Here is a 15,221-nt window from a genome sequence, read left to right on the forward strand (position 1 = left end):
TCAATCTTTCCAAACTGCTAATTTCATTTATCAATTCCATCAACGGGATTCTCGTGCCATTCAAATAAGGATCACTCACTTCTCATAGATCATTCATTTCTATTACATATGGTTGAGTTATTCGTTAGTATTTTTCCTACAAGCTATTGGAGAGACATCTCTTAAAACATTTTGATGATTTCCAAATTATCCTTTGGTATTTTATTTATCTTTGGTGTGTAGATGTTTGTTTTACACGGATAAGGATCACATCATGGCCATTAGGTAAAAATCGCGTGAAGACTGAAGTTCTTTCGTAAAAACATTAGCTGAAGGCCTCAAAAGATTTAGTCACTACATATTTGATATCGGAGCTTGAAAGATCAGGTTAAACGAGAAATATAAAGTCAATAGGTGCCAATATTTCCAAAAAGATAAACTAAAGTTGGTCACGCTTGATGGAAAAGGCCAACGGGAGGATTTCTATATTCTCGGGAACTATACACTGCTCTATCGGTGTAAAGCAGAAAGCTGTCAACGCGGACCAGCAGGTCAGCACCTATTTTAGAAATGTTATGTCCGACGTTGAGAAAGGTACTTAGCGTAAGGACAAGCTGTCCCATCGAACTTCAACAGCTCTCTTGCTCCTCTATAGATGCTCAACAGCCATTGGCGAATAACAAAAAAAAGTAAAGATAAATTAAAAATTTTAATTTTAATGAAACTACAAAATTGGTGACTTAAGCATTGGTCGTGCCACGTAGGACTATTGGCGTCCACATTAGTGATTTCCGACGAATGGGACTCAACCGACAAATTGTCAAAAAGTATAGGACTCAATTGGCAGAATGAAAGGTTCATGACTGAATTGGCAAAAGCACGATAGGTTTATGACTTTTTGGGTAATTTTCCCCGAAAAGTATCTAACCTATTTCATGCTTGTCCAACTATATACTAAAAAAGCATAGACAAGGATGTTGGTCAATCAGAGGACATTGGAAATCTCTGGTCTAAGAATATTGAAGAGAGAAGAAAACAGAATAATCGACATTTGCACAAACGAAACGAGACATAGAAGTAGTGGTCCAACCTATGTAATTGACACCCTTATATAGCCAAAACTGGCCAACTCAAACGTTGAATCTATAGAGATTACATAAAAACAAATCTATATCAAAATGAATTTACTTTCTGAAAACCCTATGATGAGCCCTTTTTATACCTAACTCCATTTGTCTGTTTCTCCAAACTAAACAAAAGATAGTTGGAGGGAAAGTCGGTGAACACTATCATAATGTCCACAGCACACAAAATCGCAATCCTGCTCATATTCCTCTCCCACTGTCTTTGTATCATAAGAAGTGACCCAGACGTGACTTTTGTGAGCAAGTTAGGCAATGTGGCGCGGTACTGGGATTGGGACGATTTTGCCAACGCATTCTACGTTGTCCTGCAGGATCTGAGGTCCAACACTGCGGGAAATGGGTTCAACAAGTACACCCATTATGCTAACAACCGTGCCGAGTGCTTTGGCCACGGTGCGTGCAACGGTGCGCTAACGCAAGCAGACTGTACTGGCTGCATGGCTTCCGCCTACGATGAAATCCAGAGAGAGTGCCCACGTAGTATCGGCACACAACTTCAGCTTCAGGACTGTAGACTTAGGTATGAGCAATATTTGTTCACGGAATAACCGAAGCTCATGACGTGTCACGTATTAGATAATGAATAATCCAATGAGATCTCATCACGGTGTGATATGAACATGAAATAAATGACATCGTTGGCACCACTGGTCTTTGTATTTGTTCGAACCGATTCATCATCGACAAGAGCAGATCGATTTGATTCAACAATGTTTGGCTTGAGCCCATCCGAAATTGGTAGTGTTTGATCTTGACTAGGACAAATTTATATCAAGTAAATAGAAAATAGTTAAATTCGAAGAGGACGGCTTTCAATCTCAAACTTTAAAAAAAAAAAAAAAACACATGAAATGCCTATATTTGTTGTTGAAATGTAAGGTATGACTATGGTATAACAAAACGGTCAAAATAGTAACCATGCAAATCAAGATTGTTGTCAACTAACCGCATGGATATACGTACAAAATAGAACATACGCCGTCAATGTAAAGAACATTGATACAAGCGGTATTATCAACCCTTGATTTAAGGATTATAACTACTCCCTCTCTTAAATTAATACTGTATTAAAAGGATTTGAACACATATCCTATAGTGGATTTGTCTCATCTAAATTAGAGATCCAGTTTACATCTATGTATCCTTCTAATAAAGCGAGAAATCTACTATATAAAATGCCATAGTTTTATATTCACATGGCTGAAAATTTACAACTTTGATGTTCATATTTGACCTTCATATTTTTCTTTTTGGCCCACTATTTTTGCTCATTTAGGCTCGCGTTCACACATAAAATAGGAAATTCGATTCCCATACAATAATTTACATGATGACACATTTCACAAGAATTAAGTACCCAAGTTACATGGTAGATAGCTCCCGTTTGTCTATAAAGTGATCGTACAAGCATTCGAGCTGATTTGAAGTCAAATTGCTAAGTAGGACGGCCAGCAAAAGACAACGAAATGATTCATTTGAAAATTAGAGAATAAGCATGTGCTCATCCAAGCATACAAATTGCATCTCTTTCTCCGTGATACAAGTAGATAGAGATGGATCATGGATATATATACACACACGCGTTTCAGAAAATTCTTACCCGTAATCTTGGACTTGAGTACACTACAAGTGCTAAAACTTGTGTATGAAGCACACTTTAATGTCAAAACTTTCAAAACGATCACTTAAGTACCAACTTTTTTGAAAAACGATCACTTTAGTGCCAAAACTTTTAAAACGATCACTTAAGTGCCAATTTTTTTTTAAAAAAATGATGATTTAAGTGCTAATTTTTTTTTAAAAAACACTCACTTTAGTGCCAACTCCGGCAAGCCATGTCAGCTCAAATATTAATAAAAAAATAGGACATGTTGGATTTTCGGCGAGCCACGTCAGCTCAAATTGGATTGGCACTAAAATGATCGTTTTTAAAAAAACTTGGCACTTAAGTGATCGTTTTGAAAGTTTTGGCACTAAAGTGAGCGCAGTACACAAGTTTTGGCACTTGTAACATACTTTAGCCCGTAATGTTGCTAACAGAGCATTTCCTATAATGGTAAAGACATATATGATTAATAACTTACAAAAGCAACCAGTCATCATCATGAAATGTGTATACTACATGCGAGGACAATAAATATAGGTAAAAGCAAACCTGCCCATTCCTGCGCAATGTATTTTGTAGTAATTCAAGTATTGATCAAATCCAACAACAACAGCACCAACATCCTCGTCATGCTCCATAAAAAACTCAGGCTGTTTGTTTCCCACCATCTTCAGGACTGCCGAGGTATTGAAATCCGCTTGTTCAAGCGTCTTCAATGTGTCATAGTCTATTTGTGAATATAAACACGCCCACCGTCCACCACTTCCAGTCGCTGGATCACCACCGGACCATTTTCATGGGCCGTCCGCCGCCGCCATTTTCTGATGCGGTAAGGACTCATTCAGGTTTCGCCACAAGGCACTAACGAACCTCCTTTGACCCCCAGCTCCCGCATGGTTTACTGGAAAAAAAAGAGAAAAGAAATTTCTCAGAAAAACTCACGGTAACCATGGATGGTACTAAAAGAATTCCTATACACCAACTTACCAAACAAACATTAATATATTGAACGGATCAAGGCATGCTTTGATTTGGACGAAGATAGAAACTTGCCAAACAGGTTACACGCATTTTAAAAGAAGTCCATTGGAATCATTTCAAATCGAGGTTGGCAACTAGGTTTAAAAGGACTCCTCATAGGATGTTTGCACCAAGGAGAAGGAGCTCGAATGAAACAGATTACACCTTTTTTCGTAAGAAAAACTGCACATCATCTTAATCACTCTCTTTTGCCGTTCATGAGCTGAATTCGAGCTTTGATTGACCTAACAGTAGGAGATTCTGGAGATCCTCTGGGCGAGTAGTGAGTCAGTCAAAGGGCTCCGAAAAGGATATAATATGTTCGCGGTTCTCGACTACGGGACAAAACCGAACAGAATACGCTTCCATTGTGCAGTGGGTGATGATGGTGGCGTGCTGCGATAGAGGTAGAGGCACAGCGGGTAAACTCACAGAGGCGATGGAAGATTGGAGGCGATCGAAAATGACGCGAAACCGCCAAAAAGGTTTTTATGCTGATGGTTGGTATTGTCCCATGACAAACTGTCCATGACTATGCGTTCCTTGTCCTTCACCATCTTCAAGTCGTTGTTCAGTTCCAACAGCCACGGTAGCCGCAGCAATTCCAGTTTGGAAATCTATAAGGCAACTATCCTTAAGTTTGTTGGAGAAATATAGTAGATAATATGAAAAGTATGAATTAAAAGAAATATATCGAAACTGATGAGTATGTATGATAAAATGTTTGAGGCGTGCAAGCATTGTCTTAAGAAAAATTCTACCTTTTGGAGTATGAAACTCGGTGCGATGGGTTCTAGCAGTTGTCCTCCCAGGATACAACAGACATTCTTTTATAATCTGCAATGAATATTAGAAGAAACAGGAACAATGTTATGTGTATAGCTCAGCAAAAAAGAAAAAAGAAAGAAGGGAAAAATTCTCTGTATAATTCATAGTATCTACAAGGGTTGTGGTTTGAAGTTTATACTCAAGGAAAAAAACAAAAAAAGCCATTATGAGACCACTATAAACACGCTATAAAATAATAGAGGGTTTATGAAGAAATAAATCAAACATTACATAGCTGTTATAAAGCAGTGACATGACCGTTTAAAATCTGTTATATGACCGTTATATAGGCATACAATAATGATGACTTTCATTGAGATCATAACTTCCATTAAAGCAATTACTTTGAAGAAATTCCTATGTAGAGTATACTTTATCTTGATCAATAGATATTAAGATATTAAGGCTTTGTTTGTTTTGCGAAAAAAGAGTGATTTGAAAAATATTTTATAAAAATGATCGCTTATATCATTTACAAAATTTAATAAACGAATTTTTTTTTCATCGTCTATGCAAATGTTTAACACAAAGTGTTGTTGGTAACGAAAATAATTTTTATTGACTAATTATTTCAAATGATACATGCAATTTTTTTAAAAAAAAAATTTTCGAATCACTCATTTTCGTGTAGCAAATGGAGCCTAACAAAATCAACGGTTACTTATGATTTCAAAAATTTATAGAAAAGAAAATTATGTGCCTAGGCCAGTTCACCGGGAAAGATGAGATAAACTAATATTGGATTGGTCTTTACCAAAAAAAAAAAAAAACAATGTTGGATTGGAGCTACATTTCGTAATGATAACAAAGACTTCATGTTGTTGATTTTTGTCAGAGGCGTGCACGTACTGTTAAAAGGAAAAGGAAGACACTTTCGATGAAGTTTGTAAAGTGATCAATACAATACCAATCAGTACTCAGTGTTTTTAAAATTAGAGTTCAGAGACAGACTTAAATACTTCTAATCATTATTGGCATTCTGAGAAGTTTTTATATTCTCATTGTATATTTTAAGTAATATTATTATTCCAAAGCATATTTTTACAGTAGCAACAAGTTCAATGCATAGTCTGCATCACTCTTTAAAGTAACTTCTAAATAGTATCATGCTTCTTAAAATTTAATTGCAATTAGTTCGTACGTAGACGTTAATGTATGGGGCTGCTAATATTTCACTTTTGTGACATTGAATGTCTATATAAGTATTAAATATAGTAATATAATCAAAGCAAATTAACCAATAATCATGATACAACCAACTTAAAATTTATGATGTTCAGATAAAATAATTAATCTGAAGTATAAATAAATACAAAATACCTTAACAGCTGTTGGCACCGAAATTTTCGCAAGAAAAGGACGGAATATGTGAATATTCTTAATCTTAAATAAATCAAGGGAATTTTGTTTATGCATTGCATATCACATATTTCATATTTTGCAAGATATCCAAATATTCTATTTGCGATACATTGTCATGGATAACCAAATATTCGTCAAATCTTCTTAAAGTTAAAAAAAAGAAAAATAGACATCAGATTGTTAGCAAAAAGAAAATGGGAGAATTTGCATAACAAAGAAAACAGAAATATAAGAAGGGGAAATTCTCTTTTTGTTCCCAATATATATGCCCAAATTCATCGATTAAATAGAGGAGAAGCCATCTTGTCCAATGAAGATACAACGAGGATTCTAATAACTTTAGCTGGAAATGACATCGATATTATTTCTCCCCCATATCAAATCCAATATAGATTAAATGAAAAATGAACGGACCTTTACCTAGCAACTAAACCATTCCCAGGATCATGACTGCCTTCAAAAGTTAACTTTGCATCTAGTTTCTGCTTACTTAGAGTAGAAGGCTGGTCTTGATATCGTCAAGATCGAAGGTTTCTCTACTAGCAGTCATAATTTCTTTAAGTTCTTATAAAACGAGGAAATGAAACTAATGATAAAAGAGTTTAAACCTCACATCAATCTTGATATCAATACTTCCTAATTCAGAGTTAATAGTACGGAACTAAGAAATATGAGACTTAAGGAAATCACTTTTAGCCATACGAAGAGTGCAGAGTCTTTGTTGGAGCCTTAATCGATTGGTGAGGGACTTCAAAAAAAAAAATGTTCTCCAATTTCGTCCATACTAGGTAGTTGTTTTCTAATCTAGTACCTCCTGCAAAACTGCATTCATAAGGCACAACTAGACAGTAGAAATAATATTGTCGTCCATTTCTTTCGGGGTTTCATTAAACGTGCCTGTTTGTTTTTGTCATTTTCCTTATAGAGTTTTCTTTAAACCCTAATTCTTAAGAACAGCCAACATATGAACCTGACATAGGTTGAAACTACCGCTACCATCAAACTTCCCAATATCAGATTTCATTGTAGAACTTGAAGCCATAAATAGAAGATCAGAAAACCCTATGGCGTGATATCAAATTGTTATGACTAATGGGGGAACTACAAAGAAATTAAAACTAACAACAAATGAAAACATAAATTTATGTGGAAAAATCTTATGGGAAAAGGGGGAAAGGAGAAGCAAAATCCACTATGGAAATTCAAAGTGCAAAAGGTGGCTTGAGAAAATCTCAAGACTCTTTCTGTCTCTTCTTCTAAACCTAATAACTTTAAAAAAAATATTTTAAATTGTTTCATAGTGTTTGGCCGGGCTTGGGTCATAAGCTCAATTTTGGGTCAAATACCCAAAAAGAATTCGAGACATATTTAACAGAATCGATGGAATGCTCATGGAGAGCGAGTGCACGAATAGTACAAGCAATATGAATTGGTGTGTTCGGTAGTTGCATATGATGTTGTTTAGCGGTTATTGTTCATCTATGTTCGCTGAACAGTTTGATTTACTTCAATCAAAAAAATTCTGATTAATATGCATGACGATTGTGATAGATGTTTGGAAACTGGCACTTTGGTGATGAGTAAAAGGACTAAACTAAGATAAAGACAGAGACAGTTATTTGAAGCTAAATAACTGCTCGAAGAGTTAGTCAAAAGAACTCGCAGGAAAAGATAGACGTGCCTACAATTGGCGCGCTACAAGTCATAACTGTTGAAGGGCAACTGCATACTCAACCATTATAAATACCACCCTACATCCTCAGAAGAAACCTCCGGACAAATCAACAAATTTATCTTATCTTTACTTATCGTACTGTACTTTACTTTTCTTAGCTGTAACTTTTAGATTCTACTCGTCGAGTCAAATTCCAGCATTTATCTTTATCCCAGATATTGCATCATCGAGTCAAACTCTAGCATATTATCGAAGTGTATTCAAGGCTTTGTCGTCGAGTCAAACTCCTAAACTATTTTGGGTGCGTTGGTTCATTGTTCCTTGAGAGAAATTGTGCTTTACTAAGCTAATCCATTGAGTCGAACTTTGGTTTGGTCTACGTATGCATATTTTCTTTCAAATTCATTTGTATCAATTCCATTTGATTTGTATCAACGAAATCTCTCCATTGAGTCAAACTATGGATGAGATAACATTTGTGTAATTCTATTGGAGTCTTTGATTTTATGACCTAAAACTCTCCTCTCAAAATCACCACAGGATCCTTTATCACATTTAAAAGCCGAAGAGCGAATTTCAGCGAAAGACATTTTGTCATGAAGAAATTCTGGCAAAACAACAAGAGAAAAGACCTCTTGAAAATTCTCTTTCTCTCTCTCCTCTCACACCTTTTTCTACCTCAATGATGAATACTCTTATCATTAAATAAATTAAGGGAATTATGTTTATTGATTACATATCATATGCTGCATATTTCGCAAGATATCCAAAAACTCTCTTTGTGGTACATTGTCATCAAACTAGATATTCGTCAAATCTTGCCAAAAAGAATAGACATCAGATGGTTAGCAAAAAAAAAAAAAAGAGATCTGCTTCCCTGACAGTGCGGTTAAGGAAGGTACAATGTCAACGTAGATCCACACAACATTATAATATGTTTTGCATAAAACACTTATTGATTGAGAGAGTGTGTGGTCACAAAAACTGATAGTACTGTTAAATTGTCGGGTTAGGAGTTTCCAAAAAAAATGAGAGAATTTCCTTCAGGAAGGAAACAAAAATATACGAAGGGGAAGCTCTATTTTCACTCCCAATATAAAAGCCAAATCCATTGATTAGATAGAGGTGCAACAACATATCATCCAAAGAAGAGGCAACTAGGATTCTAACTTTAGTTGGAAATGACAAAGATATTCTTTCGCCGCCATATCGAATCTAATATAGTTCTAGCACCTAAACCATCCTCATGATCAATACTGCATTCAAAAGTCAAATTTATATCTAGTTTTTGCATATTTAGAAGACTAGTCTTAACATCGTCAAGACTGATAGTTTTTCTACTAACAACATGGTCTTTCTGAAATTCTTTATAACAAAGAGGTAATGGAACTAACAATAAAAAAGCTTAAACCTCACATTCAATCTTAGTATCAATACTTCCTAATTTAGAGATAATAGCATTGAACTCAGAAATATGGGACTCAAGGGAATCACCTTCAGCCATACTACGAATGAGGAGTCATTGCTTGAGCCTTAATGGACTGGTGAGGGATTTTGTCAAAAAAATATTCTCCAATTTCGTCCATAAATCTGTAGCTATTTTCTAAGTTTGTCAACAAAATTCTGATAAAGATGTATGACGATGTGAATAGGTCACTGCTAAGCTTCTCGCGGGTTTATTGAATTTGGTTTACATAATGGGTTGAAGCTAGCATTTGAGTAGTGCTGAAATTTCGAAACTGACAGAGAAATTGAAGAATTCGATGTTAGATTATCAAAGTCAATGCCGACAATTAGTATCTAAGTTTCTATCATCTGAGCATATTATATTTGTCGCCAAGTAGTGCATCACTTATTCCTTTCTAGAGTAAGTGCATCATTTATTTAGAAATTCATGCATGTTTAGATTAGGGTTTAGCTCGTGGGTTGCTATCCCGGGTCTTAATACTAAAACTATGTCGTAGCCCGACTCGTCTCAAGTTACTTTACCGTGTTATCTTTCACTTTTATGTATGGTTGTGACTTTTATACTACCTTGATATATTGATTTGCTTGTTACAGTTGAGTGGTTAGATTTAATTTAGGATAATAATAAACACCAAAAAATATTGCATGAACACTAAGCAGGTGAGAACCTTAGGATTCATATTTGGTAAAAGATTGCATGGATACTTTAGTTGACAAATAATCAAGTTGAGGTACCAAAAAGGCACTTATTAGTTAGTTATGTAAGAGAGTCCTCAGTCCTAAATCTCTGGTCGAATAGGATGTAAGATACACTCTTGTATCTCACTTGGTTCCTAATTGGCCTTAATAGGCCAATGGCGACTCTTCTCATGATAGATTTGCCACATACTTAATTGAGTGAAAATTGAAAATCCCAAGTGTCGCGTGAGGTAAGGGTTTGCGAGAACCCGCGCCGAATGAAAGTCGAAGGCCCATCTTTAGCATTATCTTTGAACCTATATTCTCCCATCTAGAAAGGTCACGACAGCTTGGTGACTCTACTAGGGACTTGGTTAAAGACATAGGAGGACTTAGGCCTAGATAACTTCATCGTTTGTGGATTAACGCTTTTTTCATGGCAGTGCTTGTCAAATTCACATAAAAAATTAGGTTAGTTGGCTAATGATGTGTTAAATGTTTATGTAGGTTGGGATTTATAAGGGATTGAATGTTTTTTGACCCATTTGCCTTGCAGAGAGAAGTAGGAACGTATGTTTTATGTAGGTGTATATTGAAGTGGTATTTTGATATAAATTGTAATGTGTGTTTTTATTTGCCTTAACACTACACTTTATAAGACTCGGATATATTCACAATATAATTAATACTACAGGTTAGAAAATATAATTCTTGATCTCCACGAGTATGGACAAATTGTTAAAAAAAAAAGACAACTTGTTCAAAAAAACCTAAACTTGTTGCACTTTTGACAATTCGGTCCTAAACCTTTCAATTTTGCAAATTGATTCCTAACCCTTTTGATAATTTGCAATTTTCAGTCCCCTCGACGACACAATAAGAAAAGAGAAAAAATTAAATTAAATTAAAAGAAAAAATTTAAAATATTCCTAGTAAATTACACAAATTATCCATGTCAGCTCCTACATACCACATAGATCGATCAGCATTCACATCAACGATTTTCGATTAATAGTAAGACTCAATTAGTAAATTGTCAAAAAGATTTAAGATTCAATTGGCAAGAGTGAAAAGTTTATGACTAAATTAGCAAAAGTGCAATAGGTTTATGACGTTTTAGACAATGTCCCCCAAATAGTATCGAACCTATCTCATGTCTGTCCAACTATCTACTACAAAAGCATAGACACGGATATTCGTCAATCCGAGGAAGCGCAAATCTCTAGTCTAATAGTATTCAAGAGAGAATAAAACAGAATAATCGAGGATGTTGTGACCTATTTCATCGACATTTGCACAAAGGAAAAAGACATAACACGACCGGCCCAACCTATGTAATTGACACCCTTATATAGCCCGAACTGGCTAACTCAAACCTTGTACCTAATATAGGTTAAAAAGAAAATTAACATCGAGATGAATTTACTGACTGAAACCCCTATGAGAAATGAGCCCTTTTTATACCCAACTCCATTCGTGTGTTTCTCTACACTAAACAAGATTAATTTAGAGGGAAGTCGGTGAATACTATTATCATGTCTCCCACACACAAAATCGCAGTCCTGCCCATGTTACTCTCCCACTGTCTTTGTATCATAAGAAGCAACCCGGAGGTGACTTTTGTGGACAAGTTACGCAATGAGGCGCAGTTCTGGTATTGGGACGCTTATGACAACGCATTCTACGCTGTCCTAGAGGACCTGAGGTCCAACACCGCGGGAAATGGGTTCAACTACTACACCCAGTCTTCTGTGAACAGTGCCAAGTGCTTTGGCCACGGTGTGTGCAACGGTGCGCTGACACAAGCCGACCGTACTAGCTGCATGGGTTCCGCCTACGATGAAGTCCAGAGAGAGTGCCCACGTAGTATCGGCGCACAACTTCAGCTTCACGACTCTAGACTTAGGTACGAGCAATATTCCTTCACGGAATAAACTAAGCTCAAGATGTGCCATGTTTTAGATATTGTGATATGAATATGGGATGAATGACATCGTTGGTGCCGCTGGTCTTAGTATATATACGAACTGATTAATCATCGACAAGAATGGATCAACTTTATCCGACACAATGTTTGGGCTTGACCCCATTCGATATTGGCAGTGTTTGATCTTGACAAGTACAAAGTTAAATCAAGTAAATATAAAATAGTTAGATTCGAAGAAGAAAGCTTTCAATCTCAAATTTTTGTTATAAAAATTCATGCAATGCCTACATCCGTTGTTGAAATGTACGGTAAGAATATGGTATAACAAAGTGGCGGAAATAGTAACCATAAAAATCAAGATCTTTGTCAACTAACCGCATGAATATACGGAAAAATAGAACATACACCGTCAATGTCAAAAAAAAAAAAAAATTGATACCAGCGGTCTCATCTACCCATGATGTAAGGATTATAACAGCTCACTCTCTCATATTAGTACTGCACTAAAGGATGGTGCATGCTATAATTACGCCAATTATATACTATCCTAAATCATTTTAAGTCGAATAAATTAGTTTGTCTCTTCCATGTTTACATCTCTTCAGACACATTTCAATTCTCTTCTCGCAACATGCAGGCATGTGTGCTCTCCTTAACTAGTACAGTACAAAAGAAGATCCCCAAACCATCTTTTGCCTCTATTTAAGTGCTAGCAATATGTTTCCATTTTACTTGGTTTTTAACCGTACACGAGGAAAAACCTCTAAAAAATCCCCTCCCCTCGGCTTAAGTACACCCCAAGTGTCATAAGTTGTGTACGGCGCTCACTTTAGTACCAAAACTTTTAAATCGATCACTTGATTGCTAAGTTTTTGTAACTTTGATCACTTCAGTGCTAAAACTTTCAAAACGATCACTTTAGTGCTAAGTTTTTATAACTTCGATCACTTAAGTGCCAACTTCTTTTAAAAACGATCACTTTAGTGTCAAATTCACCGAGCCACGTCATTTCAAATATTAATAAAAAATACCACGTGTCGAATTTTCGACAAGCCATGTTAGCTCTGGCACTAAAGTGATCGTTTTTAAAAGAAGTTGTCACTTAAGTGATCGAAATTACAAAATCATAACACTAAAGTGATCGATTTGAAAGTTTTGGCACTAAAGTGAGCGCCGTACACAACTTATGGCACCGGGGTGTACTTAAGCCCCCCCCAACAACACCCCCCCTCTCTCTCTCACACACACTCACACACCTTTTTCTACTTCTAGCATGCCCGGCCAAACTTTGACAACCATTGCCTCCAACCACTATCATCCGAGATAGAGAACTCCATGCATCATCCCTAACTTCCTTGACCCTCGAGCTTCCTTTCTCTCACTTTGGTGTAAAGATTCGGTGTATAATCACAACAAAATAAGCGTAAAATGAAAAGAGAAATTGAAACACAACATTTATTCAGATTTACCCTGAAACTATGGCTACATCTTGATAGATTTAGAGAAGTGAATAATGGAATGCTTGATTTACAATTAGGCACAAGGCACATATAAGTATATATACAAAGAAGGGGTATAAATGTAAATACATACACTAAAAGAAAAACCCCAGTCCTAATATATACAATATATCTAACACCCCCCTCAAACTCAAGGTGGGTCAACCAACGAGAGTTTGGAAAGAAAAGCAGCAAATTGTTATGATGTAAGAGATTTGGTGAATAAATCGGTAAGCTGGGCTACATAGGCTACAAAGGGAAGAGAAATTATACGTGCTTGGAGCTGATGACGCGTGATATGACAATCAATGTCGATGTACTTGGTACGCTCATGAAAGACTGGATTTGTAGTAATGTGAATAGAACTCTTGTTGTCACAATGAAGAGGAATGGGAGCAGAGGAGCCAATACCAAGATCAGCAAGGAGACGACAAAGCCAAATGATATCAACTGTAGTGTCAACCATAGCACGATACTCGGACTCAGTAGAAAAGCAAGACACGACAGTCTGCTTCTTGGCACACCAAGAAATCAAAGAATCACCAAGAAAGACACAAAATCCTGTAATGGACTTGCGGTCAGTGACATTTGAAGCCCAATCAGCATCGTAGTAAGCACGAATAGCAAGTGAGGAAGTCGATGGGAGAAAAAATGAGCGTGTCATAGTACCACGAAGATATCGCAGAATCCGAAGTACAACAACATAATGAACTATACGAGGAACCGCTACAAACCGACTAACAAGATGAACAGCATAGGCGATATTAGAACGAATGGTCATAAGATAACCGAGACCGCCAACAAGAGCCCGGTAGCAAGTGACATTAGACATAGGCTCACCATAACCCGCACGAAGCCGTAAATGAAGTTCAACGAGAGTAGCCGCAGTATGAGTATCAGATAACTCAACACGAGCCAAAATGTCAGAGATGTACTTCTGCTGGGAGAGAAGAATACTTAGTCGACTACGAGCAACCTCAATACCGAGAAAATAACGTAATAAACCCAGATCCGTCATAGCAAACCGACGGTGAAGATATTGCTTAGTATAAGTAATATGAGCAAAATCGTCCCTAGTAATAATCATATCATTAACATAGAGTAGCAGAATAGTACAACTAGCGGGAGAAGTGTGAGTGAACACAGCATGATCATTCTCACTCTGAACAAAATCAGCTGACCGAATAACATCTGCAAAACATTTAAACCAAGCTCGAGGAGCCCGTTTGAGACCATAAAGAGCCCGACGAAGACGACAAACCTAACCAGCAGAATGAACCGGACCGGGAGGTGGCTGCATATAGAGTTCCTCCTAAAACACCCCATGAAGAAAAGCATTCTTAACATCAAGCTAAAAGAGAGGCCAATTATGAATAGAGGCTACTACAAGAAGAGTACGAACGTAAGCCATTTTGGCAATAGGAGCAAAGGTCTCCTCATAATCAATCTCATACTCCCGATCAAAATCACGTGCAACGAGATGCGCTTTATAGAGCTTAATACTACCATCAGAGTGAGTCTTGATTTTACAGATCCAACGACAAGATATCAAGGACTTCCCCGGTTGGAGAGGCACAAGATCCCACATACCGGTGCACCCAAGAGCACACAACTCCTCGTACATAGCATCACGCTACTCGGCATGTTGAATGGCTATAAGATTATATGATGATTCCTGCAAAATGTAGACAGCAACCATAAAGGAACCAAGCTCATCAGAATAGCTCGTAGCCGCCACATACCTAGCCGGAGGATGGCGATCTCATGGAGGATTCCGCCGTGGAGACGGTGGATGAGAATCGTCAAGAGGCGTCAAAGTGGTAGGTGAAGTAGAAGAAAGAGAAGGCATAACGGGAGAAAGTGGTGACACTGGGTCTGACGGAGAAGATATAATAGAAGGAACAAGAGATGAATCAAGAGGAAAATCCATAAAAACCGATGGAGAAGAATGTGAACAAGTAGGGGCGGGGGAAAAGAACGGTATGTGCTCAAAGAACCGAACACTACGAGAGATATGGATATGCCTTGAAGAAGG

The 15,221-nt window shown here is 36.9% G+C and overlaps 2 protein-coding genes across 2 annotated transcripts; one reads left to right on the forward strand and one right to left on the reverse strand.

Moving 5' to 3' along the window:
• The first annotated feature begins 1,273 nt into the window (after positions 1-1,273).
• On the forward strand, positions 1,274-11,694 carry LOC115745813 (antifungal protein ginkbilobin-like protein 1). The gene is made up of 2 exons (XM_030681417.1): positions 1,274-1,644; positions 11,361-11,694. The coding sequence occupies exons 1-2, from the start codon at positions 1,274-1,276 to the stop codon at positions 11,692-11,694; spliced, it is 705 nt and encodes a 234-aa protein (XP_030537277.1).
• Positions 11,695-13,385: 1,691 nt separating this feature from the next.
• On the reverse strand, positions 13,386-14,810 carry LOC125315337 (uncharacterized mitochondrial protein AtMg00810-like). Its single transcript, XM_048279803.1, has 3 exons — positions 14,585-14,810; positions 14,448-14,498; positions 13,386-14,377 (listed from the first exon to the last, which is right to left on the reverse strand). Exons 1-3 carry the CDS (start codon positions 14,808-14,810, stop codon positions 13,386-13,388), a joined length of 1,269 nt encoding a protein of 422 aa, XP_048135760.1.
• Between the last annotated feature and the right edge of the window lie 411 nt (positions 14,811-15,221).

Source organism: Rhodamnia argentea, chromosome 5 (genome assembly GCF_020921035.1).
Source record: "Rhodamnia argentea isolate NSW1041297 chromosome 5, ASM2092103v1, whole genome shotgun sequence".
Lineage (NCBI taxonomy): Eukaryota > Viridiplantae > Streptophyta > Magnoliopsida > Myrtales > Myrtaceae > Rhodamnia > Rhodamnia argentea.

Coding starts and splice junctions, on each gene's coding strand:
- LOC115745813 (XM_030681417.1), top strand. CDS start 1,274: ATGTCCACAGCACACAAAATCGCAATCCTGCTCATATTCCTCTCCCAC. Junction 1,645..11,360: donor CTTCAGGACTGTAGACTTAG/GTATGAGCAATA, acceptor TTGTATCATAAG/AAGCAACCCGGAGGTGACTT.
- LOC125315337 (XM_048279803.1), bottom strand. CDS start 14,810: ATGTACGAGGAGTTGTGTGCTCTTGGGTGCACCGGTATGTGGGATCTT. Junction 14,499..14,584: donor TGCCAAAATGGCTTACGTTC/GTACTCTTCTTG, acceptor GGGGTGTTTTAG/GAGGAACTCTATATGCAGCC. Junction 14,378..14,447: donor CGGTTCATTCTGCTGGTTAG/GTTTGTCGTCTT, acceptor AATGTTTTGCAG/ATGTTATTCGGTCAGCTGAT.